Source organism: Pelodiscus sinensis, chromosome 1, assembly GCF_052426305.1.
Source record: "Pelodiscus sinensis isolate ZL-2025 chromosome 1, ASM5242630v1, whole genome shotgun sequence".
NCBI lineage: Eukaryota > Metazoa > Chordata > Testudines > Trionychidae > Pelodiscus > Pelodiscus sinensis.
This window is the reverse complement of record NC_143052.1, coordinates 161,924,542-161,949,726: the sequence shown is the minus strand read 5'-3', so window position 1 is coordinate 161,949,726 and position 25,185 is coordinate 161,924,542. Positions and strand designations below refer to the sequence as shown.

The 25,185-nt window shown below is 43.0% G+C and overlaps 1 protein-coding gene across 2 annotated transcripts; it reads right to left on the bottom strand.

Moving 5' to 3' along the window:
• Positions 1-131: 131 nt before the first annotated feature.
• LOC102447564 (OX-2 membrane glycoprotein-like) lies at positions 132-22,347 on the bottom strand. 2 transcript variants are annotated; one of them, XM_006116855.5, is made up of 5 exons: positions 22,284-22,347; positions 20,411-20,746; positions 9,662-9,967; positions 9,048-9,187; positions 132-7,185 (listed from the first exon to the last, which is right to left on the bottom strand). In XM_006116855.5, the coding sequence occupies exons 1-5, from the start codon at positions 22,330-22,332 to the stop codon at positions 7,081-7,083; spliced, it is 936 nt and encodes a 311-aa protein (XP_006116917.2). In that variant the 5' UTR covers positions 22,333-22,347; the 3' UTR covers positions 132-7,080. The 2 variants fall into 2 exon arrangements, with proteins under 2 accessions (XP_006116917.2, XP_075764726.1); XM_075908611.2 differs by having other exon boundaries at positions 133-7,185; positions 9,048-9,184.
• Positions 22,348-25,185: the final 2,838 nt, after the last annotated feature.

Sequence of the window (25,185 nt, the reverse complement as noted above, 5' to 3'; positions counted from 1 at the left end):
CCCAGACCCTAAAATGGCTAGAAATGTAATTAACCCCCCGCCCCCTAAAGTTCAAATTTATTTACATAGGCTCAAAGGCCAATTCTATCAACAAAGGACTCACAAGACTCTCCTCCCTCTTCCCCTCTCTCCCGCCCAAGCTCCTTTGTCTTTGGTGGGTTTTTTAATACTTTGTTTCAGGCACTAAATAGCAAACAAGAGGGCAGGCCCTATTACCAAAGTAATAGGCCCACTGGATAACCTTCTGGAATGTATACATTTACTGCCTGTTCCTAAGCCCTTATTTACAATGTGAGATTGTTACAGACACTGACTCCAGTTGTGATGAGAAGCAACTTGTAATGACTCTATGCAGCCACAAGGTGACAGTGGGTGGCTCACAAAGAAATGCTCAGACCTTGCGGTAAGTCTAGAGGGCAGAAAATGAAAATTCTTCCCAGAAAACCCATCCTAGATATCAGGCAGTGAAATAAGAGGCAAAGATAGACAATGACCTTCAGACAGTGTGAGCTCCCCCATGCACCTTTGAACTCTATGTTGAGTTTGCAAAAGCAGGTCAAGACTACTTGGTTCTACAACTGTTTCCTAACAATATTGCCAACCGTGGGTGCACAAGAAGAACGTCATGAGAATGGTGTGTACAAGTCAGATTGCTAATTTGCTTTCTTGTGTTTGAGCCATCTGGGTGCAGTCAAGATACATATTTTAAGCTTTCCTCCACAAAACTAAAGGCTAGAACTTTAAAAACAATAGTATTTTTTTTTTCACGCAATCACAGGGCTAAGAAAAATTTCAGCTAGAGCCCTTCATAGAGGGACTGACTCTTGATTGCCTCATTTCCTCTTCCTCCTCATGGAAATCACCTTCAGGCCCATGTAACACCCTTCACGCCCATCTTCCATCTGATACCTTCTTATCTAGTACAGTGATGAAGTGTGGTCAGAAAGGGAGGATTTAGGTAATTTTAGCCTCTGTGTTCTGATAAGTGCTTTGCATCTCCTCCTCCACCTGGGCTGACACCCTCCCCTCTTCTGATCATGTGAACGCATGACCTTGCCAGTTACTCTTCTTTTTCTTGTAGAGGCTGCACAGCCCCCTTTACTCCAAAGCCTTCCTCTCCCCCTTTGCCCCACCTGGTTCTTCCCCTCCTATGCATCAGTGATCCCTACAAGAGTCGACTGTGCTAATTGTCCACATTTCCTTCTGCCTTTAATAGCCACCCAAATCCCCCACCCTCTTCTTTTTTAATTATTTTTTTTTTTGTAAAAACGGCCCAGATGCTGTGAGAACACACCAGAGTATGTGAACCCCTGGGGTAGGAGTGTGACCAAGAGTGATGTGTCTGCAGCGCCAAAGAGGTGATCTTCCTTTGGAACCTTTTCCCGCTCAGGACAACTCATTAACCAGCTGACATCTGAGAATCCCACTGCTCTTAACCCTTGCTCTGGTCAGCTCCCTGGCTTTGGAACTGCAGGCAAAGCTCTGCTGCCTCTTCCTGTCATCCCCAGTGAGGGACTGGAGTGGGATTTGTCCTCCTTGAAGAACAACTGGTTAAAAAGAAATCATATTTTAAGTAAGTTTGTTTAAAGATACTAATACCTAGAGGTATGTCTACATGGGATTTATAAATACCCATGTCTGATCTGGTTCAGCTGATTGGGGCTTGGGTTGCAGGGTGGCGAATTCCTGTGCAGATGTTCGGGCTCAGGCTAGAGTCAGAGCTCTGGCACCCTGCAGAGGTGGAGCATAGAACTGTCAGCACCAGCCTGACAGTGAATGTCTACAGCCTGGTGAGCCCAAGGCATCTAGGACCAGCTACTGTAGCTGTGCCGCAGGCTTTTATCCCCATGTGGGCCTGCCCGTAGATCTTTACAGGGGAATGGATTTTGGAACTACAGTGACACCTTTGTTATCCGGCACTCTGTTAACCACAACACTTTGTTAACCGGCATTGTCCCCAGCCGCAATACTGTCACATCTTCAGGCGCACAGGCCTGGCTTGGTTTACCATGACTGGCTTAATAATTTTTTATTTAAGAAGTACTAATCATCTTTAACTCAAAGTAGAAATGTGAGACCAACAGCCTCACCCTACAAAACTACCAATATTAAAAACTTGAGTTTTACAATTATTGTCCATTGGCTTTTCCTAGGTTGATGGGACCCTCAGATAACCGAAATTTTTAGATAACCGGAACGCCCTAATCCCAGAGCATGCTGGATAACACAGGTTTTACTGTATTGTCTTTCCACCATTTATGGAGTTTTGCATATTGCTCACCTCAAATCACAGGATTAGACTGGAATGTATCACTTCTGTTTCTGGTCAGTTTTACTTTCCAGCTCCCATGCAACAGCCCAAAGTTGCAAAATTTGGATTGCTAACCCTGCAGTGGGATGTTTCTTTAACAAAACCCAGAAAACACAAACAAAAAAACCTCCCCCTGGCCTCCTTACAAATGTAAGTAATGCAACATCAGCTCAGATCAATAGAATAACAAAGGCCAGTATTAGATACTTAGAAGTTAGACTCAAGAAACCCTAAAAGGGAAATTATTAAATTATCTGCATATAATGGAAGCTTTTTCCATGCCTCATTCATTAGATGTTGGCTTGAATCCCAACATAGGCAGAACCATGAGCAGGAATTTGAATTTGACCAATTTTGAAGGGTTGTGTCAGAGGAGAAGCCATGGCATACTTTTTCTTTAGATGTGTGCATGCCCCTGCATTTCACACAATTTTTTAAAATACCGTATAGCTACAGACATTTTAGTTATTCTTAAACACCCTATCCCTTGAATTCTGCCAAAGTCTTGGCCTCCCTGAAATCTCATGCCAGTAACATTCCACCAGCAAGCTGTGTATGGCTTCTTATACAAGCTGCCTTTCAATTTATTCCATGGCCTCTTGCTCCTGTATGATAAAAAGGAACACCTATTTTACTTTTCCTGTACCATTTGATGGGAGCACCTGATTTGCCTTTTGTACCATTATATATTTAATTAGCTATCAACTTATCTTATTTGTCTCCTCTCCCAACTATCCCATTCACTGGCCAAGTTCAATCCTTCTCTATTTCTGCAAAAGATTACAAAGGGGAAATATTTCCATTCATCTTAACTTTTATAGAAGGTTGTTTTAGTAAATATACTATAATATGAATCAGAGAATCCAGTCCTCTAATTGACCACACAGTTAATTTCTGATTTAAACAGAGCTCTAATGGAACAGGGATTTCAGAATTTGGTCTCTATCCTCTCCAGCAGGTCCTGACAGTAACCAACTTTTTCTGCCCACCAGAAACTATAATTTAATTTTTTATTAGCTCAGTTCAGCAGTGAATAGGAGTAGTAAGTGCTCAGGAGGTTTGGATAAATTCGTTTTCTTGTTCTTAAACTTTTTTGAATTATGACTGGTAAAAAATGAAAAAAAAAAATCCCAATTGTGAGTTTTCTAGCTGCCCTCGTTTTCCTTGCTCCAGCAACTGCCAACCTGAACTATTACTAACCATGAAAGTAGTATTTTAAGATTGCATGCCAACACTGTATTTATTAATTCTCTCCTCCCCCCTACCCCGCCTTACATGTTGTTTGTTTGCAGCTCTACTGTACACGGAATCATCTGGAACATGCATTTGAGAAACAAATGTGAAGTGATACAAATTACTCTCACTTTTTACTGAAGTCCAAAGCAAGAGGAGATCAAAAAGCCCAGTTTCAGTCTGCACACCTATCTCTTGGTAGCTTATTCTTACTTGATTTTTTGTCTTTTGGGTGTGCATTTCAGTAAGCGAGACCTAGGATTTGGTACCTTTTAAATTAGTACTTACTGAATAATTTTAAAGTGACTTGTTGTATGAGTTGACGTTAGAACCATGAACAGAAGTGATTTTTCAGTTTAAGGGTTAAACAAAAATGTTAATCATATTTTGGTCCACCCAAAATAAATAATTCTATTTTCTGACAGCAAAGCATAGGGGAAATTATTTGGGGCTGAACAAAACATTTCGGGTTTTTTAAATCACCTTTTTCAAAAAGTAAAATAATATGCAAATAAAAAGGCAAATTGAAACATTTCATTTAGAAAAATGTCAAAATGAAATGTTTTTAAGTTTTTCACTTTTCCAACCCTGTATTTGGTAAATCTGACACAAATTCACAATGTGCATCATGTAACCTCAATAGACTTTTTTTTTTTTTTTTTACACAAGTAAGGAAAGTTTAATCTGACAAATTTTGACCAGCACTCGTGTTGTCAAACAGTGAATAATAAATGCTGCACATGCTCTGTATTCACCCAGCCACTTACCCTACCCGTTCCCTTACTCTGCTCTCGCCCTCCCCCCTTAAATTATGCTTTGCAATAGCTGTAACTGTAGACTTTACCAGAACACTGTGCATCATGAAGGATGGAAAGGAATGTGGCCAAAAGTCATTAATTAAAAGCGCAGATTGTTGGTTTTTACCATAGCAAAATGACATTCCACGCAGCATGGCACTTAGCTTTTCCCACCTAAGTGTCCATCCAAACCGAACTCCAGACATGCCCATATTCAGAACCTCCTCTTCAAACCATGAGCCCAGCACATGAACTCTCAAACAGCGTCACAAGATATAATCAAAAGATGCTATCAGGTGGGGCAAAGGGCCATCAGACGTGCTACTCTCGCGGGGGGGGGGGGGAAGGTCTCAACCTTGGGTACCCCACTTAATGGAACAATTGCCTCTTTGACACTTCTCATCCCAGCCTACCATGATCCCCTTCACAACTTCAGCTATCATTGTGGCCACTCTAGAAATAATTGCTCCATAGACCCACTGTCAGCTTTCTCCTCCCTGGGTCCAAAGATGTGCTGAGTGTTCATGACATTCATGGAGCCCCAGTCCCCTTACACCCTCCCTCCCCCATACCCCATCTAACAAAATTCTCCTCCCACCACAAGCACCTTCTGAGCCCCAGCTTTTCCATCTGCCTTCTAAAAACTTCCTGCCCATACTGACCTTCTTTCCCTTTCAACCCTCTGGCGATCTCATTCCCTCCTCCACCCCCAGCTGCTCTGTAAGCTTCTCCTTTCCTCTACTCACAACCGCAATAACAGATACACTTCAACCTCTACCTCCTGAACTTCCCCTTCCCCCACCCACACCCTCAGTTCAGAGCCCTCTCCACCACATACAGCCCCTGAAGCTGCTGCCCAGGGGCCTTTCTTTGCATTTGCGCTGGTCTTGAATTTCTTCCTGTGTCCAGACCCTGCTGATATGCTGGCTACCTTTCAGCACCAGCCGTTTCTTTTCCCGTGTTCTTTTGCTTCAAGGCCCAGCTCTTGCTTTGTTCCTTCCTCACTGACCAGTGCTTGCCCCTCCTTTGTCCAGGCCCCATAGCTAACACCAGGTGCCTAACCTGCTCTTCCTCCAAAGCGAACATCTCTCTGTCACCTGCCCCCAGTGCCCTACTGCAGACTCATGTGATGCAGGGGTGTCAGGGCACATGGAGAAAGCAACCGAGGGGAAAAGGAACATGAGGCTCCCCATTCCTCATACATTTTCTGTTTCTAAGAAAAGCCCCAACATCACGTTAGTGCCTGATACTTGTACCACATTTCCTGTGACTGATGATTTATGGCTTACCGCCTGCTCCTGGCTCCAGTCCATCATGGTGGTTAGTGGGGGGGGACAGAGCAGAAGTCAGGGCAGGGCCTTGGGGATGTGGGAGGACAGCAGGCTGGGGGCATGAGGAATGCTGGTTATGGGGTGAGTGGGGGCTCAGGGCAGAGGGTGAGGTGAGGAATCAGGGCAGAGGATTGGGAGGAGGAGGAACAGAGCCTAGAGTGGAGAGTGGGCACCAGCTTCTCCCTGGGAGCAGTAAGAACTGAACAGCCCTCCCCCCCCACTAGCTTGTGCCTGGGGCAGGGAGGGCGGGGGAGCTGCACATCCTGCTTCTTCCCGGAAGGTCAGAAGGGTGGACTGGGCCATGTAGGTTAGCCAGTCCCAGTCTGGGGGTGGAAGAGATGGTTGCCAGGGAGCGGGCGCACTAGGTGGCCCAGCAGTGCTGGAGGGGGCAGGCTCTGGCTCCTTCAGGGAATGGCGGGTCTTTCTCCTCACAGCTTCACCATCTGGTGGGGCTCTTCTCCCCTCCCCCCAGTGCTGTGGGCTAAGGCTGGGGGGAGGATTTGGGGGCAGAGGGGTCACTTAGGTACCTTGGTGATAAGCAAGATGATGAGCCTTCATCCCCTTCTAGCCACTCTTTGGGTGCTGCAGGTGTCCCCAGTGGCCACTTTGCAGTATAGTTCTCACCTGCACTCACTGACCTCCCCCTCCCCGCCCCGTGATCACTCTGCATATCACTCTCCTCTGATCAACTCCTCCCTTTCCATGTTATGGAAAACAGTCCCATTCTAGAGACTCCTCATATTCCTGGCACAGCCAACCCCTGAATTTGTTTCCAGCTAGGATAAAAGGAAGCTGTGTACCAAATTTGGAGGCTCTAGTGCTTACCGTTTAAGAGCTCTTGAACAAACTCACAGAGAGAGAGACAGACAGACACATGCACAATTCTAAAAAATACAGATAAAATGTGCAGCACCTTTTGGAAGAATACCAACTGCAAAGTTATTTTATGTTTTATCTATTACCTCTTGTAGATCATTCAAGACTCCCAGCATCATAAAATCCAGCATAGGCCCCAGGCCTCAAAGAAACAGCTTTGGGGCCTGTGGCATTAGAAGCCTAACCAAAATAAAGTTTAATGCAAAGATGGGAAAAAAATACAAAACTTGCTTTTTATTGTACAGAACCACAACTATAATTTAACAGTCTCAAATAAATAGCTACTGCGATCTATATACAACTCGGGTTATTGGGTCATTTATTCAAACTAATAAATATTAAAACAGTTATATTGTGGTATTTTTCTTTGTGTAAAATGTGGCAAGTTGCATGTAATGCAATTCATGCAGAAGTCTGAGGAGATATAACAAATCAACACAAATACATCAATACCAATACAAAAATATCAGTTTTGCAAACCTTCCCCTGTTTTCATTTCACTGTTAGGCAAAATTATCCCAATCCCAGGCAGTCATGTGTCCAAGGCACTTTTAGGAGGAGGAAGCTTGTCAGGGCCTTGTTTATCATTTTTTGTGTACAGTCCATGCTGGATATCCTTGGTGCTCATTGGAAGAATCTGGCAGAAGAGAAACAAATTGCTTTTGTAAAAAGTGTATATGATTTTAGTGCAAAGCTGACAGCCTTATATGCTGATTAAATGATCTCCTCTGAGGAAGTGGGTTTTGCCCACGAAAGCTCATGATACTATAAAGTTACACACTAACACGGCTATACCTCTGAGACTTGTATGCTGATAGACTGCATCTGCCTGTGCCCAGAGATGGAGGACAAGTTTCTCCTGCATAGCCCTACCAATGGAACTCAAGTGGTCACAATAATGCCAACACACAGAACTGAAGCTTAGTGCATGCGCCTCTACAGCTTAAGCTAAATGCCAGCTGGCTTGCAGCTAAGGCTGTAAAGGAAAATCATTTGCTCTCCCTGTAAGTGGTCTAAGAGCCACTATATAGGACAGTGAACCACACTCAGTAGGTGCATGGGCTACAACAGCAATACAGCCTCCACAAACTATCTTTAACCTTAGCCTCTGCACAATGCTGCTTTCTTTGTATCATAGAGCTGTTGCTGAAAGTATTTTCCCACAGTGATTCCCCTGGTGTTGTACTGAATAACTGTTTAAGGATCATACTGTAGATCAGACTGAGCCATTTTCATTTCTGTTTTTCAAAACACTACTGATCTCTGAAAAGTCACTTCACTTTTTCCATGCCTCTGTTTCCCTACCTGAAATTAGAATTAATGATATTTATTCTATTTTTTTAAATGCTTAAATATAAAAATGAAATGGAATAGGCAAGAATTAAGTAGCAGTATAAGGCATACACAAAAGTGATTGCTATGATTTTCCATTGATAGTGAAATTTTCACAGTGGTTGAATTTTTGGACTTTCCTTCCCACCCTCGGGCCCTCTGTCACCCCTTCCACACACAAATAGATGGGATAATTTTTAGACACACTTAGCCTGGCTTAGGTACAAGGACAGCTATTTTATTCTGAGCCCTATTTCTTATAGACCTCTAAGACACCTTCTGCTCTGCATTACAGGCGTGTGCTATAAATTTATGCTTTCAAGAGTTCTAAACCATGAATTGCCTAAATATAAAATGGGACAAAGTATTGGGAATATGTTGCTACAGAAACTCCATTTCAGTTTATTGTTTTACTCTATCTTAGGCCCAGCCATGGACTGAGAGCACTGTAAAGGCACAAAATGGCTTAAGCCAGTATTTCTCAACCTTTAGTTACAAAGTAACCCTTTTAAAAAAAGTATAAGTACCGCCCCCCAGTACCTAGAGTTTTCAGACGCACAAATTTTTTTCTACCATTGCAAAAACATTTGTTTAAACAACATAATCATATCTGGGCGGGCGATGAAATTTTTGGGTGTAAAAAGTGCAAAAATAATAAAGCTCTGTAAAACTTAAAAATTCAGTTTTCTCCACAATTCAGTTGTGTTGCTATACCCCTCAGACTTCTCTAAAGTACCCCTAAAGATACTTGTACCACTGGTTGAGAAACATTGGCTTAAGCCATGTGGCTTACTATTATTAGACTATTTAATCAAGATGTTCAGCCATGTTAAACTGTTTTTGAGCTGTTTTAGTAAAGCCCTATTCCAGATGGATCACACACACACACACTCCCTCCCGAGTTTCTCTGCTCTGTATTACAGGTGCGCATACTATCAGGATCAGAACAATCCTGTTCCTTCAAAGAACGGAACCTGAACGTGACTGGTTACAGCAGCATGGCCCTATTCTCAAACAAGATTAAACAGGAATCACAAAACACTTAAAGGCAAGTTTGACAATGATTGACAAACCCAAACGTTTAAACTCCAAGACCAGGGCATAGCAGCTGTGGATTTATTCACTGGCACAGACTAGTCTCTGGAAAGGCATTTTGGGAAGACTCACCCAACACAGAACAGCTTTGTTTCTATCCATTTGGCGTTGTCGCTTCCAGCGGTAGCAGAGGCACAAGATGCACAGAACTCCCAACAGAATCAGAGGAATCAATACGTAGATGTTGACAGCACCGACTGTTGCTGGTTCTTCTGTAGGGAAATCAATGAGCCCTTAAGTAGGCTACCAGAGTCTCCAGAGGAAAGAGGGACAAGGGAGAACTACAGTTACAGGGATCTGACAGAGGAAGGAGAGGGGCACTTTGACACAAAAATCCTTTCACCCGGGCTTCAGGGCACTGTTGATATGCTCTACAGTTTGTGCCCAAGGGTTTTGTGGAAGTCACTATACTTTTCTGTGGCCTAGTGTTAGGTGTAGGTCACCAGCAGGCACACTTTTTCTCTACCACCATGTGTACCAAACCTCCCCCTTCTTTCTGCTGCCCTAAAGGACTTTGTCTCTTCTGCAAGAGTTCCATCATTCCCTTCCAGCTTTGCTCAAGGCACCTCCCTTTCCTCTACCCCAGGCCACTTTTCTTGGGGCTGCCTCAGACACTCTCCCCGCTTTCCCTACTGCATCAGAGGAGACAGCTTCCTATTTTCCCCCCAGGCCAAGCTCACACTCACCCCACACCAGCTCATCTCTGGGCAGAGTCAGTGTCTCGTTCAGGAGTGGATGCTGGATCACACAGCTAGGTGCCTGCTCCCAGTGAATCCTGGAGCGGACATATGTGAAATTGCTGATAACAGTGACTGTCTGGTTTGAGTGGCTGATGAGATACTGTCCTGGCTCCTGCTGAAGGTGGTGGGACAGGTTCCAGCTGATCACTGGAGGCGGTTTCCCTGTTACCGAGCAGCTTATTTCCAGCATTTCCTCCTCAGCGTTATCTGGATGGGACACAAGCTTGGCCTCCAGTCGGGGCTCCGATATTGCTGTTAAGCACAAGAAGGAAACCCCATTATTAACCCCTTGCAGCTCTGTCTAGGGCAGCTTAGCGTGCACATCAGGGCCAAGAGGAACTTAGTTCCTGTGTTTGCTGTTGACTGATGAGAACAAGCACAGCATTTGGTTTTACTGCCCAGTACTGTCTATTATCTCAACTTGCCAGGGACCAGGGTGTGACCAATGGGCTTTCAATATGACGGACAACAATCCCCAAATGAAGTAGTCATGGACACAGGGTTTGTGCTATGCCAGAGCTTGCCTTTTAAACAATCCCTTGTAGGAAGCTCTTCAGTGTGGCAGACTCCCAGGGATACCACCCTTCCTAAAGGACATCCCACACAGCCCCAACAGCTCCAAGACTGAGGGTCAATCCACACAAGGAAAGTTAGGTCAGTCCATCTCCATTGCCCCGGTAAGTGAAAAATTGACACCCCTGAGAGTGACAGTGAAACAAATTCAAGGCCCATTGTAGACAGCAGGACAACCTGCTTATCACCTTTCAGAGGTGCATTTACTATGGTGAAGTAAGAACACCTTCCATTGCTGTAGGGTATATACTACACTCTAGCTACGCCACTCCAGCTATGCCACCTTGTACACAGCCTGCGCCTCTGGGCTCCAGCTCTCGTTTCATATGGTGAGCTCTGCTCTGCAAGTCCAACTGAGATAGACTCTTGTTCAAAGACTTGTTACCCTCTTCTGAGGTAGAGGACAAGACAAAGTTCAGACTGGCCAGTGTCAGGGCTCTAACTAGCCTAGCTGCTGTGGAAGAATTCTTGACTCTCTCTGTCATGATCATGAGGATTAAACAGCATCCTAGGGACTAAGTGGTTAACTATGTCTCTTACCTAAACCAGGTGGCAGGCAGCCAACAGAAATGTTGGTAGGAATTTCAAACTGGGACAAAGGAATTTTAGGGTTTTCCTCTCCTTTGTCCTGGGCAGTTTGTCTCCGGCTACTGAGGGGGACAGACAGAATGTCTCCGTCCAAGAATAGACTCTTCACTCTTCTGTAAGTAGGGTCAAGTTTAGATAAATCCGTTTTATTGTTTTATGGTTTGGGAAATGGGATCTGATGTATGTGCATTTAAAAATGCTTTTTGCTCTCTTTTGTAACTAAGCTCTTGGCCCGTGGTGGGTTTCTCCTCCATTAATATTTTACTTTGTTACTTTTCCATCTAGTCATTATGCTTGAAACAGGAATATTGTGGCGATAATAACAGTTCTTTCTCTTTTCTTTTCTTAACCTGGCATTGGTTAATTTTTGTGTCCTAGTTTGTACTTTAGGGGTGCGATTTTCCAAGTGGTCTCTCCCCTGATTTTCTTATCAATCCTTGGGTGGTGGCAGTGGGATTTCATCCCCAAAATCTAGGCTGTTAAGATTTTGGGGGGAAGTTTTATACTAAAACCTGGTAGATGAGGTTTTGGGGTACTTTTGCTGGCCTCCACTTCTGCATTTATCATGCCAGAGTGGGGAAGGAGACATGACACCATCTCACTGGCAGAGGTGAAAGTATGAGGGTGCACTCTGGCTCGCAGTTCCAGCAAGCGCTGGCTGAGCTCTGGCAAAAGCCAGTAGGGAGCTATTTAAAGAGCTGACAGGGACCCTGGTTACAATTGGACAGTACATATAAGAAATTTTAAGTAATTTTCACTGCTGCTCACTGGTAGGAGTGTCTGTCTATCTCCAGTCCAAAAGTCAGCTTTTATCAGACACCTCTTCTTCTCTTTGTACTCCAGCTGGGGGGTTTGCTCTGCTTATAGCTAGGGGGTCTGTGTATGTGTGTGTCGGGGAGAGGGGATCTCCTTCCTCCTGGTTGATGGTTGCTAATTATAATTTTCTGCATAGGAGGGGGGGTGCACAGGAAGGGATAGCTCAGTGGTTTGAACATTAGCCTGCTAAACCCAGCATTGTGAGTTCAATCCTTGAGGGGGCCATTTAAGTATCTGGGGCAAACCTGTCAGGGATGGTACTTGGTCCTACATTGAGGGCAGAGCTCTGGACTCAATGACCTCTCAAGGTCCCTTCCAGCTCTATGAGATAAGTACATCTCCATTTTTTTAAAAAAAGGTCTCAGACACTGGGGTTTCCCTTCTTTTCCTGGATTCTCCACTGATATGGGCCAGTTTCAGCTTGCCCTTTAAATAACCCATTCACAACACCCCAGACATGTAGGTGACCCGACATCCAATATCTCCGGCTCTGCCTCAAAAGCAGCTTTTTAAACTCTTTGTGCTTTGTACATAGCAATGCAAACCACAGAGGGAAATTGAACCATGCAGAGGAATAAAAAAAAATATTAACAAAATTCCCATATTCATCATAGGAGAACCAGCCAAATCAGAGGAGGGGCAGATAGAAATGTGGGTGTCACAGACCAAGTCCCAAAAACATCATCCTCAGATTTCAGCTATACAGGTAGAAACTCTCTTAACAGGACTCTCCGGTCCAGCAACATCCGTGGTCCAGCATGACCATGGATATTCCAGGACCAGAGAGTCACACTAGAGGGCTAGTGCCCAGGAGACGTGCAGGCTGGCAGAGCTTCTTGGCTGGTCCGTGGGATCACAACACACGGCAGCGGGATCCCGGCGTAGAGGTTATGGGGCTGACTGGAGCAGCAGCAGGAGCCAGGCTCTGCAGCAGGAACGCAGCGTGCAGAGGTGGTGGGGCAGCTAGAGCTGACAGGGCAGCGAGGCCAGCGAGAGTGGGGGAGCCAGCTGGGAGGGCAGTAGTCGGGCCAAGGCTGGCAGCTGAGGGGCCAGAAATGACCACCCTGGGCAGAAAAAAAATCCCTTATCCAGGACCAGTGAGGTCCCGAGGATACCAGACCAGGGAGGTCCAACCGGGAGTGCTAAGGAGTTGGTAAAAGCAGGAAGGAAGAAATCAGATGTAGCTCTAAAATTAGTGATCACCTCCATGCAGCAAGATTTCTATTTCTTTTCTGTTTAATTTTTTAAGGAGAATTACTGCTTGCGCTGTGTTCTTACTCGGACCCACTCGGAGAAAGCTGCTAAAGGGCCACTCCAGTTTTTTCATTTACTGACTCCGCAGCCACGGAGCCTCATGGAAGCCACATTTATATTTAAAATATAATAGTAATGATAATTACTATTATAATTATTGATGAGATTTTAAAGAATGGATTTCTGAAGTTAGGTGGCTAAATACGGATAAAGAAACCTAAATATGTGGCTTAGTTTTCACAAGTGCTGAGTGAGCATCCAGTAGCTCCCATTAACCTCAAAAGGGAAGATGATATTGAGCACTTGTGAAAACCAATTTACTTACTCATCCTGCAAAGCCTTACATAGGCATGTCACTTCTCTCATGTGAAGAGTTCAGTGTGACAATTTACGTAAGTGATGCATCTGTGCAGGATTAGAGCCTAAAAATGGGATTAGGCGCCTAATTTAGCCATCTTTCTTTCTTTCTTTTTTTCTTTCTTTAAATCGTGAGCAGAATATAATGTAATTGCAGCACTCATTTAGTTTGTGTCAAAGCTAAGAGAGCTCTGCTGGAGGAATGTGTTTGTTATGTTGGCAAGGCAACTTTTATGCTGTGATGAACTATTCATTACCTAACTTTTAAGAGCCGTGCTTGAGGAGCCGTGCTTGTGACTGGTGTGATTGATAACTGTTGCATTGGCATCATATACTGATCTTCAAACAATCACCACTGTTTTGGGGAGTATTTATAAACCATTGTTTCCTCTTGCACTGGTAAATGAAGATAATATTCTTAAAAATCCATGTTCATGGAACAGACAAGAAGCTAATTCATTAATTTAAAGGAAAATGTGGGATCAGCCAAGTTTATATTGGCTCCTGTAGACACCTGTACCATTCAATATGCACCTGACTGGACTGGAGGAATTACCCAAGCCATGGTGGTAGGAGAGGAAAACTAGGACATCAGGAGCAGCTTTAATAATACACTACAGTCACTCCATACTCAGATTTGGAGACAGAGATATTCTAAAGGGGAACACTAAAACAATTTTTTTTTTAATCTTATGTCTCTTTCCCTACAGTGAATTTCAGTCTCGTTGGTTTCTGTGGCATGACTAGTTTTATTAAGTCTTACTTAATTTGTTTACAGTGATTGTGTCTGCTCCTGAGACATCATCAGACTCTTACTTCCCTGCATCACTGATCAAAGGGGGACTGTCACATTACCCAATTGATAGTGCTGATAAATTACAATAGTGTTTTTCTTAAAACTGCAGCGTAAGAGCCAAGGGGGATTTCAGCTGGAATTTCTCAAAAGTCTCCCATGTAAGACTGGAAATCAGTCTAACAAAGAGCGTTCTGTTTCGGTTCACAAATAACTCTTTTAACTTCTTCTTTTATTCACAGGGTATATAAAAATAACAGTTTCTGACCACCTCCGCCCACGGCATGGGCTTCAAATACTGGAATGTGACATCCAGAAACAGCGAAGCAAATCCAACACTGATCACAAGGGCCAATGTTTCCTGCAACGTTTCTCTGGGAGGGCTTTAAATGGAGTGTCAACAGAAAATCATTTACAAGAATGTGTATTAATACACTGCACTTTTATGACACCTCCTTTCTCATTTTACCAAGTCAGGTAGAGATGACTGTATTACCTCACAAAGCAGTCATGAGGCACAAAGGTAACAGATTGCCTACAGTAACATACATCTACACAGGGGAAAAATAACACTGCACCACGTTCCAGAACCTCAGACTTGGACATAGACTCGCACTACAATGCTACAAATAACTGCCTAGATGTTACGAGTCATGCTGGAGCTCAAGCTCTGAAGCTCCAGAAAGGGAAATGAACTATACATGGCTATTTTTGGTGCCATAGTGTGATCCTGAGTCTGTAGAGCAAGGCTCTGAGGCTCACTGCTATGGGTACGTTTTTCCAGTGTAGACAGAGTAAATGGCAGAGTGGAATAGAGCCATTGTCCCAAATCTCATTCCCTTTCAATTCTGACTGGACCATTCATCACCTATCCATATTAGAACAAAGAATGATCACCACAGAAAACCCCTGCGCTCCCTAGTCAGAGAAATGCAGCAAACTGTGCACTTTTCCCTTACTCCTTGACAAAGGGAAGCAGCCTGCAATATTCCTGTATGAATCAGTTGGGGGAGGGCTGAAGCCCCTCCCCCCCCAGGGCATTTAGGGGATGGAGCAGTCCCCGATTAAAGGGGCATCCCCAGCCAGTTCCTTTCATCTGCCTGTTGATTCTGTCTCTTTTCTGAATGTTTTTATGAAAAACAATTCTATTCCGTGCACATCCCATTTTCCAGACACAACCAAACCCATACCTTGCTTACAGTTATGATAAGAGGAAACTGTAGACCAAATTTGGTGGCCCTAGCTCTTACCATTTGGGAGAAGTTCTTGAACAGACAAACACAGACCAACTCTCTAAAATATACTGTAGATGTAGCTAGATACATGTGAACAAAATTCCTATAAACTAGTCAACCTCAATTCTCCTTAAACTAGCCAGTTCCCATTAACACTAGTTAATTGTTTCTATCCCCTCAGACTTAGCCTTCAGCAACTTCTATTTACTCTTCTTTAGTAATATTTTATAGATATATCCTTAATTCGGAAGGAGATAGTTTAAAAAACACACCCCAGCATCTCCTCCAACTTGGTTTTTATGACACAAAGTAAATGTCTCATACACAGCACCATTTTCACAAGGTTTCTCCCTTCTGTTTTAAGCAAGGCAGCTTTGAAATTCCCTTCTGCAAACCTACGTTTGTATGTATGGTATTCAACGCAAGATTTGACTTCACTTCTCTTAAACAGGTAAAAGTAGTTATGGAGTCAGCACTGGAAATAACGCTCATATGAAATAGAGATCATAACTGCCTGGCAATTCCTAGAATGTAAACTCCCTTGTAGTCCTACCAGGTAAAATTCAGTTTCAGCTGTAATCTCCATAAATGGATTTGCACTTTGCTGTGAGTGACTGAGGGTTACAGAAAGGCATTGGGTTCATTCTTGTATCCCAGAGAGTAGGAATATTTAAAAAAGGAGTGATAAATTAACCCCAATTAATAGCAATGGGAATAAATGCATACATCAGGGCTTGTAAGAAGCTGTGAGTGTGAGATATTTTTTAATTTGAGGATATCATTGGATGAGAAACAAGGGGTGAAACCTTAAGATAAGATTTGGAATTCATCCAAGTGCTAAATCTTATTTTATATTTCTGAAAAGGTAAGTTTGCCTTGTATATTAAATGGTGATTAGATTCTTGCATGTATGGTCTATCAGTGACAAACATCTCTGTTAATGATGGGTAATACAGTCCTATTCAAGCACCTAGAAAGTTTAAACATTTAAAACAAAATATTCCCTCGCCTGTTGCTGTTTGGAATTAAGTGTTCTTGTAAACTGCCTGGACAATACCCAGTATTTGTCAGCCCTAGTCAGTGACCTTATGAATACTACTAGAGTCTCCCAACATTTTCTTTAATACAGTCATCTGAAGTTTAGCCTCAAATCCCTCTGCCTTCTCAGGGTAGGCCACTTGAGCTATATAGAACAAAGTTTACGCTCTGAAGGGGAAGTCCCAGCAATGAAAACAGCATATTCTCTATTGCTGTTTTGTAAATTAAAGATGTTTGCTCACACTGTGAGCTCCCAGAGTAATCTATAAATGCTACTAGGAGATTTACCCAAAGTTGCCCACGTCCTTCAGGGCAGAGGCTGGTGGTGTGGGGGCTGCAGGAGTCAGGACAGGACCTTGGGAATGGTGGGGGATGAAGGGCAGGAGGCCAAAGTCATGGGGGGTTGAGGAAGGGATGAGGGCAGTAAGAATGAAACATGGAATTATAATTAAGAGCTCTCTGGTCTCTTGCCAATATAAAAGTTGCCTCAGTTACACTAGACTAAGATTAAGATTTTTAAAAGGGCTATCAGTTCTTACGCTTTACCAGGGGCAGATGACCGTTTTCCGGGGCCCCGGGCAGCATAATTCTGCGGGGCCCCCCTTTTGCCATGGCGCATGCGCGGGGCTTTCTGAAGCACGGGGCCTGGGGCGGCCGCCCCATTCGCCCTGCCCTATATCCGCCCGTGCGCTTTACAATGCCATCACTAACTGCTTGGTGGGGAGCTTTCCCTTAGCCCAAACACATATTATGTAATTCTTCCACATATGGATTTTACATTTTCTTTATACTTTTCTTTTATACTTTCTTTTGAAGCATTTGCTACCAGGTACCATAGAAAGGCTAAATCTCTCATTCCATATGGCAAGGCCCGCTATCATCCATTTTGATCAGTATTGTTGAATTTATTTATAAAACTCTGCACTCTTTATGCAACAGTAGTAGTATAAGATTAGGAGACAAAACAACAACAGTCAGCCAATAAGGTTTTGTTCTCAAGTAGAACAAAAACCATCTGATAATTTTCAGAAACTCCACACACTAATGACTGTTGATTAGAGAAATGAACAGTGGTGAGGTTTCACTGTATACATTTGACCTAAACCACAGAAACAAATGTTCCTGAGAGCACGTGTATTAAACAGAAAGTAAATACTTTTGAGAAAGGGGAAGTTTGCTAACAGGCCTATCAGAGCAACAAAGACGAAAGGGTTGAATGGTCCAGAGACTCAGGAGACAAGCTCTCCTGGTGTGAATGATAAGAAAAAGGAGTTGGTTGGGCAGGGCTCCATTCCTGAATGTATAGGATAAATAGGCAAGATATTTGCATAAAATTAACTTTCCTAATGGTATCCTGTAGCAACCGAAGCAGTATTTTTTAAAAAAAGCACATTTCCATTCCCACTACCTGAAACATTACATTGATTTTCTCCAGCATTTGTCTCTTTAGTTTTAGGAATTACTCAGAGGGCCTACTTGTTTCAATCCCAATGGAAAGATGAAAGCCTTTCTTCCCAGACTCTTCTACTCTACAGTTTTTATTCCTTCTTAAAGGAACCTCTCCCTTCAAAGTTTAGGGGAATCGCCTACCCTTTGGACTTTTTCGGGAAGATACTAACTCTAAAAACTAGAGTGTGCCTTGAACAATGGACTATGTATTGGATGCATGGTGGCGTGAAGTATTTTGTCCCAGACATACAATCCTGAGGAACACTTACATTGTATATATCCTCTGCCCAAGATCACCAGGGGAGAGATGCAGCATAACCTGCTTGAAGGCTCAGGCAGTGATAACTGTTAGGTCATAGCACTAGGGTCTTTTGGAAACCAAATTTCCCTTTCTGCGGGAAATTGCAAAGTTCAAAATTAAATTTGTTCTTCGCCAGCATGAAACCTCAACAATTTCCCATGAAATGGGGATTCTGAAATTTCATTTCACAAAAGCCTGAAACTGTTCATGTGGCCTTTTCAAAACACAACTGATGATGACACCTCCACCTCTGCCAAGGCACACATGACAAAGAGCAGGGTATTTCTGAGGGATCTGTCTCGATATGCAGCACCCAAGGATGATGGGCTTCCAGCCAGGATGGCAGGCAGAGGTGGTGTTAGCCCATTGGGGACCCAAGCAAGAATATGTTGAGCCCCCAATAATAATAATAAAGGCAGGAGAGGGCTTGAGCTGCTTGTGTCCTTAAGCAATTGCTTATGCCTAGCACCGGCTCTGACAGGAGGTAAGCTGGTGGGTCACTGAACAGGACACCAGATAGGTTTTCACTCGAAGGTTTAATTACATCAATATGTTCCCATGGACACACTGGGAGTTGCCAAAGGAAAAACGACCCCACAGAAAATTTGAGACCAGCTCTATATGGCATATTAATCAACTGGACACATTACAATCAGTTTCATGTATTGGCTGTCAGACATCAGTACAGGTTGAAGCTCCCTTGTCTGGTACTCTCGGGATCTGACTGGTCTCAGATGAGGGATTTTGCCAGACCAGGAGAGGTAATTTCTGCCCCTCCCCCGCTACCAGCCCCACTCTAACTTTGGACCAGTCAGGAGTGCCGCCTGGCTCGCTGCCTGCCAGTCCCACCACCCTCTTCCTGGCTACACAAAGCAGCCCAGCTCCAGCTCCAGCCAAGCTCCCTGCGCACCAGTCTACTGGCCCTGGCAGGCAGCCCCGCTGGTGTGTACCTAGCAGCCCAGCTGCGGTGCACTGGGCATCACAGATGAGGTGAGCACAGCCACCAGCCCTCCACCAGGACTCTGGTCCTGGAACATCTGTAGTCCTGCCAGACCACGGATGCTACCAAACTAGGGAGTTCCAGTTAATAGAGGTTTAACCTGTAGAACTCTCACCAAAAAATGAATATGGTGGCTGCTCATTCTTGCTCATTTTCAGTTCATCTTAAGACATCTCTGTTTGGACTAAACAGTTATTATGTTCATTGGTATCTATCAACCCACATCTCATATTTTTTTCCAGCTTAAACCAACGTAAACTGAGCTACATCAAATGTTCTAAGCCACTTACTGAAGGGTAACACCCAAACACAAAATCCATCCGCCATAATGTAAAATTCTCTCTGCCTCCTTTGTACAAATCTCTCTAACTTAGTGCCATAATTTTCACTGTTATTTAATGATCAACTTTTAGATATACCGAACAGTGCATGCACATTGCTACCTTTGGAGTAATTAGATTTAAAAGTCTAAAAGAAAAAATAACTCTATGAATAACATTTTTAGATAAAAGCAGCAGCTTAATTTAAGTACAGAAATAGCACAAAAATAGGAATGGGAGAACATATCGATTTGGATTAGATCAGCTTTAGGTGCAATGCACAGTTTGAATGCTTTATTTGTGCTAGAGTGCCAGTGTTAGAAATGATTATAATAAGAAAACTTAACAGGGACACTGAGTAAAACCATAGGCTAGAAGCCACAATTTCCTGATCCAGACACCTGGTGGACTAGAGACAAGGCAGAAGATTAAAGAACTCATCACTACACTTTTTCAGTAACAACTTTTTTGCCAGCAAAAAATGCAGATTTACACCTCTAAAATGTTTTGCAAATTCATGTCAGTTTTCCAGAAGTGTTTCGGTTACCTGAACAAACAAAATTTCCTTTTGGTTTAGTAAAAGAAAGCACACTTTCAAAGGGTTAAAATCTGAACCAAAGGTTTGCATTTTGTTAAAACAAAAGCTTTTGTTTGACCCAAAACAAACTGTTGTTTTTACTTTACAATTTGCCTAATATATTTTAATATTGTTTTTTATTTGACCCAAGTTATTTTGGGGATGGAGGAGGAGGAAATTGAATTGCCCATGAATCAGAAAAAAAAATCCCATTATTCACACAGCTGTGCTCATCACGGCTTCCCTCTCAGAGGTAAACACCAAGGAGGAAGGGAAAATTGGGTCCCCTTCCCAGAGAGAGAAATTAATCACTTCTGTCAGTAAATACAACCATAGAAGAACTAACAGCTGGAGTTTCTGAAAGGTCAAAGCCCTCCTATGTGAGAATTCTTACCATAGACCTTGAGGCATGTCCTGCCAGTGATGGATCCCATGGGAAATGAGTTGAAGATACATTTGTAACAGGCTTCATCCTGCAGGGAGACTGCATGTATAGCAATGGCAGAGACCTTCAGCTCACTCTGGGCGAAGTGCACACGGCCTTCATAGTCACCCAAGATTCGCTGACCATTCACCTTGCTGTAGGTTGCAATGTTGCCCTTGGCCTCTCCACTCTCCTTTTGCCAGGTAACTTGCAGCACTTCATAATCCGTGACTAGCCGGCATTGCAAAGTTACATTTTCTCCTGTCTTGGCCAACTGGATTTTCCTATGAACTACCTGCAGCGAGCCTGTGGGAGGACAGGACACATACATTTGAAGTTCCCTTTCATTCACTCCAGGCAAACACCAAACAGCGATTCCATTGTTTACCAAGACAACATCCCTCTGCAACTTGTGAGTGAGAGTTCTTAGTATGCTTTGCCTTCAGATCTTCCATAAAGTGAGTCCCAGAGAAGGACACTGGGACATTGTATTTCACCATGACAAATAGAGCATCTCTCCCAGCCCATTCAATCCTTGGCCTATCTGCTAACATTTCCAGCAAGAAAGCTAATTCAGATCAGAAGAACAAGGGCAGTTACATTCTTTGTTATGAGGATATTTGCTTGCTCTGCCTGGACTAAGAACTCTTAAAAACACTCTTAAGCTAATAAGCAGCAATTCTACATTAATTATTTCTGGATTCTATGGACATCTGTCCAATTAAAATTGGATTAATAAAGCCCTAATCTCACTTCCCCTGTCCTTAACTCAATTTTGACAGACATACACATCTATCAGAGACCAGAAAGATTAGATCAAGATGGACAGATGTTTAGAGCGAATGCTTCAATTACAACTTGCTTTCCAACCACAGTCCATAGACCAATAGTCACCTTCAGATCCCTTTCTGAAGGCTCAAAGAATAAAAGGTTCTCCAAGTCAGTAGTGATGGCTTGTCAGTTAAAAGAGGACATGCCCATGAAAACTGGTGTCTCTAAGCCAGAGAGTCATGGGAATGAAGCTCATCATGAAAAATTGTCCTTCTGTTTATTTAAAGAGAAGCCGGTTGAAGTTCCATTAAGGCAACATGTAAGAAAGAAATGTATAGACTTAATCTTTCACTCAACACTTGTCTTCTCACAGAACCAAAATTAATATCACTTGCCTGGTTCACATCAATATGCGGCTTGTACACCAGCATGTGAAGAAAAATGCCAGTGACAACAGGCATAGCATTGAAAATTGTGCTTTATTCATTAACTGCTTCATCACAAGCAGCACAAGAAACCATACATAGTGTTCTTGAAACGGTGGAAGTTTGTCCCACAATGTGGTGTGGCTACATTTCCTTCACAGAGGGCGGCATTTCACAGATCAAGCAGAACTGCATGTCAGTCATTATAAATGATCCCATCCTGACCAGAAGGAATCCATTGACACTCCCTAACCAAAATCATTCTGTTAACGTACGTTGAAAGCAAGTTGTACGTTAGGTGGGTCGTTTACTTTATAGTCATAAATACACTCGCCCCCAGCTCATGAAAACACTCCTTTTAAACCCAACAAAAACCACTACATAATAAAACAGAAATGTGAATTATCATAGGACAGTACAGGAAGGAAGCATTATCAAGCTCTTTTCAGCTTCTGTCAAAACCAAGCACAACATAGCTGTATGTGGGGCCAGACGCATTGGATCATTGTCAGTGTTAATCAAGGGATGATAGATAAGGATCAAGGGCTTCAGCAAAGATCTTGTAAGAACTGTACATCACCAGGATGACAGGATGTTTGGTCAACAAAGTTTCACATACAATTTTAGCCAAAGAATAGAAAATTTACCTTCTGCCATTGCCCAAACCCCAGAGAAGAAAATGCACATGAATATCATGTCAGCTGAGAGATCAACCAGATGAACAGGCAACAGACGGCATTCTGCTCTGCACTTCCCTTTTTATACACTAACATGGGGATAAGAGTAGCATGATCTACTGGAAGTTATGTAAATAGCTTCTTCCTCTCTGTGACATCAATACATTTCCTTTTCCAAAGCAGCTAAAACAATTCCTACAAAGGCAGAAATCTGGACTGCATCTTTCTTGTTCAGAAAAACAAAGCAGCTTGTACAGATGACATTGATTATCACTCAGGCAAATTTAAACTCCAAGGTAAACGCAGTTGTGTGAGCGTGTCTGTCTGTCTACCAATCAAGGAGAACCAAAAATGGGCTATTAGGAAAAGAAAGGTGAGATGTCACATGAGCAAATGCATTTGGAGGAATCGGATTTTAAATCTGCCATTTGGTAACAAAGACTATTATTCTGAAACGTGATTTCAACACTTTCATATCATTCTGCTTGGTTGAAACATGGACTGGAAGAGCAGCAGTGCAGGGTCAGTCTGGATGGAGATGTATGGACAGAGCTGAGTGGGAGTTAAAAGAGGCAAAAGAGGGTTTGTTGGAAATCAGGATTAAGGTGTGTGTGAATAGCAGTGGTGTCACAGGCAGTATTACCCAATTTGAAAGACCAAAAGTCGTGACATTTGAAAAAAAAAAAAAAAGAGAATGTTTTGGGTTTTGATCTGTCCTTTGATTTTCCAGTTCCATTTCCCCATCACCTGGCTCGCCCTTTCTTTGGCAATTAATGCTGTCTCTTCCCTCAGATGTATCGGGTAAGGTGATTTTGGCCCCTGTTGCAGGAGCTCCCACCCCCCACATCTACCTGCTCCCTGCCCTGCAAACACTCCTGTCCCTCCTGTGCCTGCATCAGGTCTGTCACCTTGCCTCACCTCTGCTTCTCATGCCACACCTACTAGGCTGGGGAGGTGGAGGAGGAGCCCTCACTCCCCTTTAAAGGCCAAATGTTATAAAGGAGGAAGGAGCAAAGGCACACACCCAATCCCTGTAGCTTACAGGAGGAGGTGGGAAAAGAGGGAGCAGAGTTGTCCTGAGCTGCTGGACACTTTCTGTCCCAATGAGCATGACTTCAGGTTGCTGAGGAAAGGGAGAGAGGTCCGCCGATTGGTTCCTTTGGCTCAGAAAACTGGCCAGTGAGGCAGGCAGTCATTCAGAGAGGGGTTGCTCCTTGGCATGGCTCAAATTCTTCTGGGAGCTGGAGCATCTCAGGCCAAGTCTACACTAAAGGGGAAGGTCAAATCAAGACACAGAACTTCAGCTATGTTAGTTACATAGCTGGAGTCACTGTACCTTGATTCAAGTTTCCCCGCTGTCCCCACAGCGGGAGGCTGATGAAAGCACACATACACTGTTGTTGGCTTTCCTGACACCTCATAGGAGTAGAAGTACCGTCCACTGATGGAGATGCCCTCCGAGTTCAATATAGCAGGTCTTAGTTAGACCCACTAAATCAAACTCCAGAATATCAATCACAACAGTATCGTTCTTCCGTTTAGTGAAGACATGACCTCATATTGTTGTCAGAAGGACTCTAGCACCAACCAAAATCCCATCACTCAAAATCAGTATGAGAGATAACATTGTGTTTTATAGTGTATAATTTAAATATTTGTTTACTACAACATTATATGGAATTCTTTGAATTTTGACTGTCAGCTACTGACACCGACTTATCACGGTTTCATGTACAATAGCCTCGAAATTTAATTCTGTGTATTGCTTTCTGAAAAGTCCTAAAGACACAGCACTAGACTTGTAGAGAAGCTCAGGGTCAGATCTGAGAGGATAGCTTTGCTCCCAACGTATGCACCTAAATAAAAGAGCCACATTTTCCTAACGGCTCATCGCTCAATAGTTTTCAACGTAACATGATGGATGCCAAATTCTTGACACTGTGGTGTAGTTTGTGGGTAGAGCTGGGTGAATTCTTTTGTCCAAAAGATCTTTCTTGGCTGAAAAATGAAGATATAGGACCACTAACAGAGTGTTTCTCAACCTTTATTTATAAAGTATCCTTTTTTTTAAAAAAAATTGCAAGTATCCCCTTTTAAAAAAAAAATTATAAGTACCCCCAGTACCTACAGTTTCCAGACACACAATTTTTTTCCTACCATTGCTACACATTTGTTTGAACCACTTAATCATAGCCAGGTGGGCGATGATATTTTTGGGAGCTAAAAGTACAAAAATAATAAAGCGCTGTAAAACTTAACACAAAATTCAGCTTTCTCCAAATTTCAGTTGTGTTGACATACCCCCCCGACTTCTCTCGAGTACCCCTAAGGGTACTCGTACCACTGGTTGAGAAATTCTACACTAAAATATTTTCTAAATTTATGTCAAGTTCATTGACTAATTTTGTTTAAAAATAATCAGCAAAAATCAAAATGTTTAATAGGTATATTTTCAGAGAGAAAATTATTTACATTTTTTATTCAAAGACACTTTTGGTTCAGTATTATTTCTGCAATTTTGCAAAAAGCATTCAGCCTAAAAGCTAACAAAATTTTCTGTTTCACTTTGACTGGGAAAAAGTTCAGCGTGTAGATTACACACAAATAGCTCTCAGTGAGAGTTCACTTGATTACTCTCTATTCACAATTGCTTCTTAATCTTCAATTGGTTACCTAATTCCAGTGGGGTTGTTTCTATTTCCTGACAGGATGGCCTATCTTTTATATTTATTATGGCGCGCTCGCACGCATACACGCGCACACGCACACACACACACACACACACACACACACACTTTTTTTTATTGAGCAAATCTTAGATGAAGGCCGGAAATATATGGTCCTTGAATATTGATACAAGCCATCCTGGAGC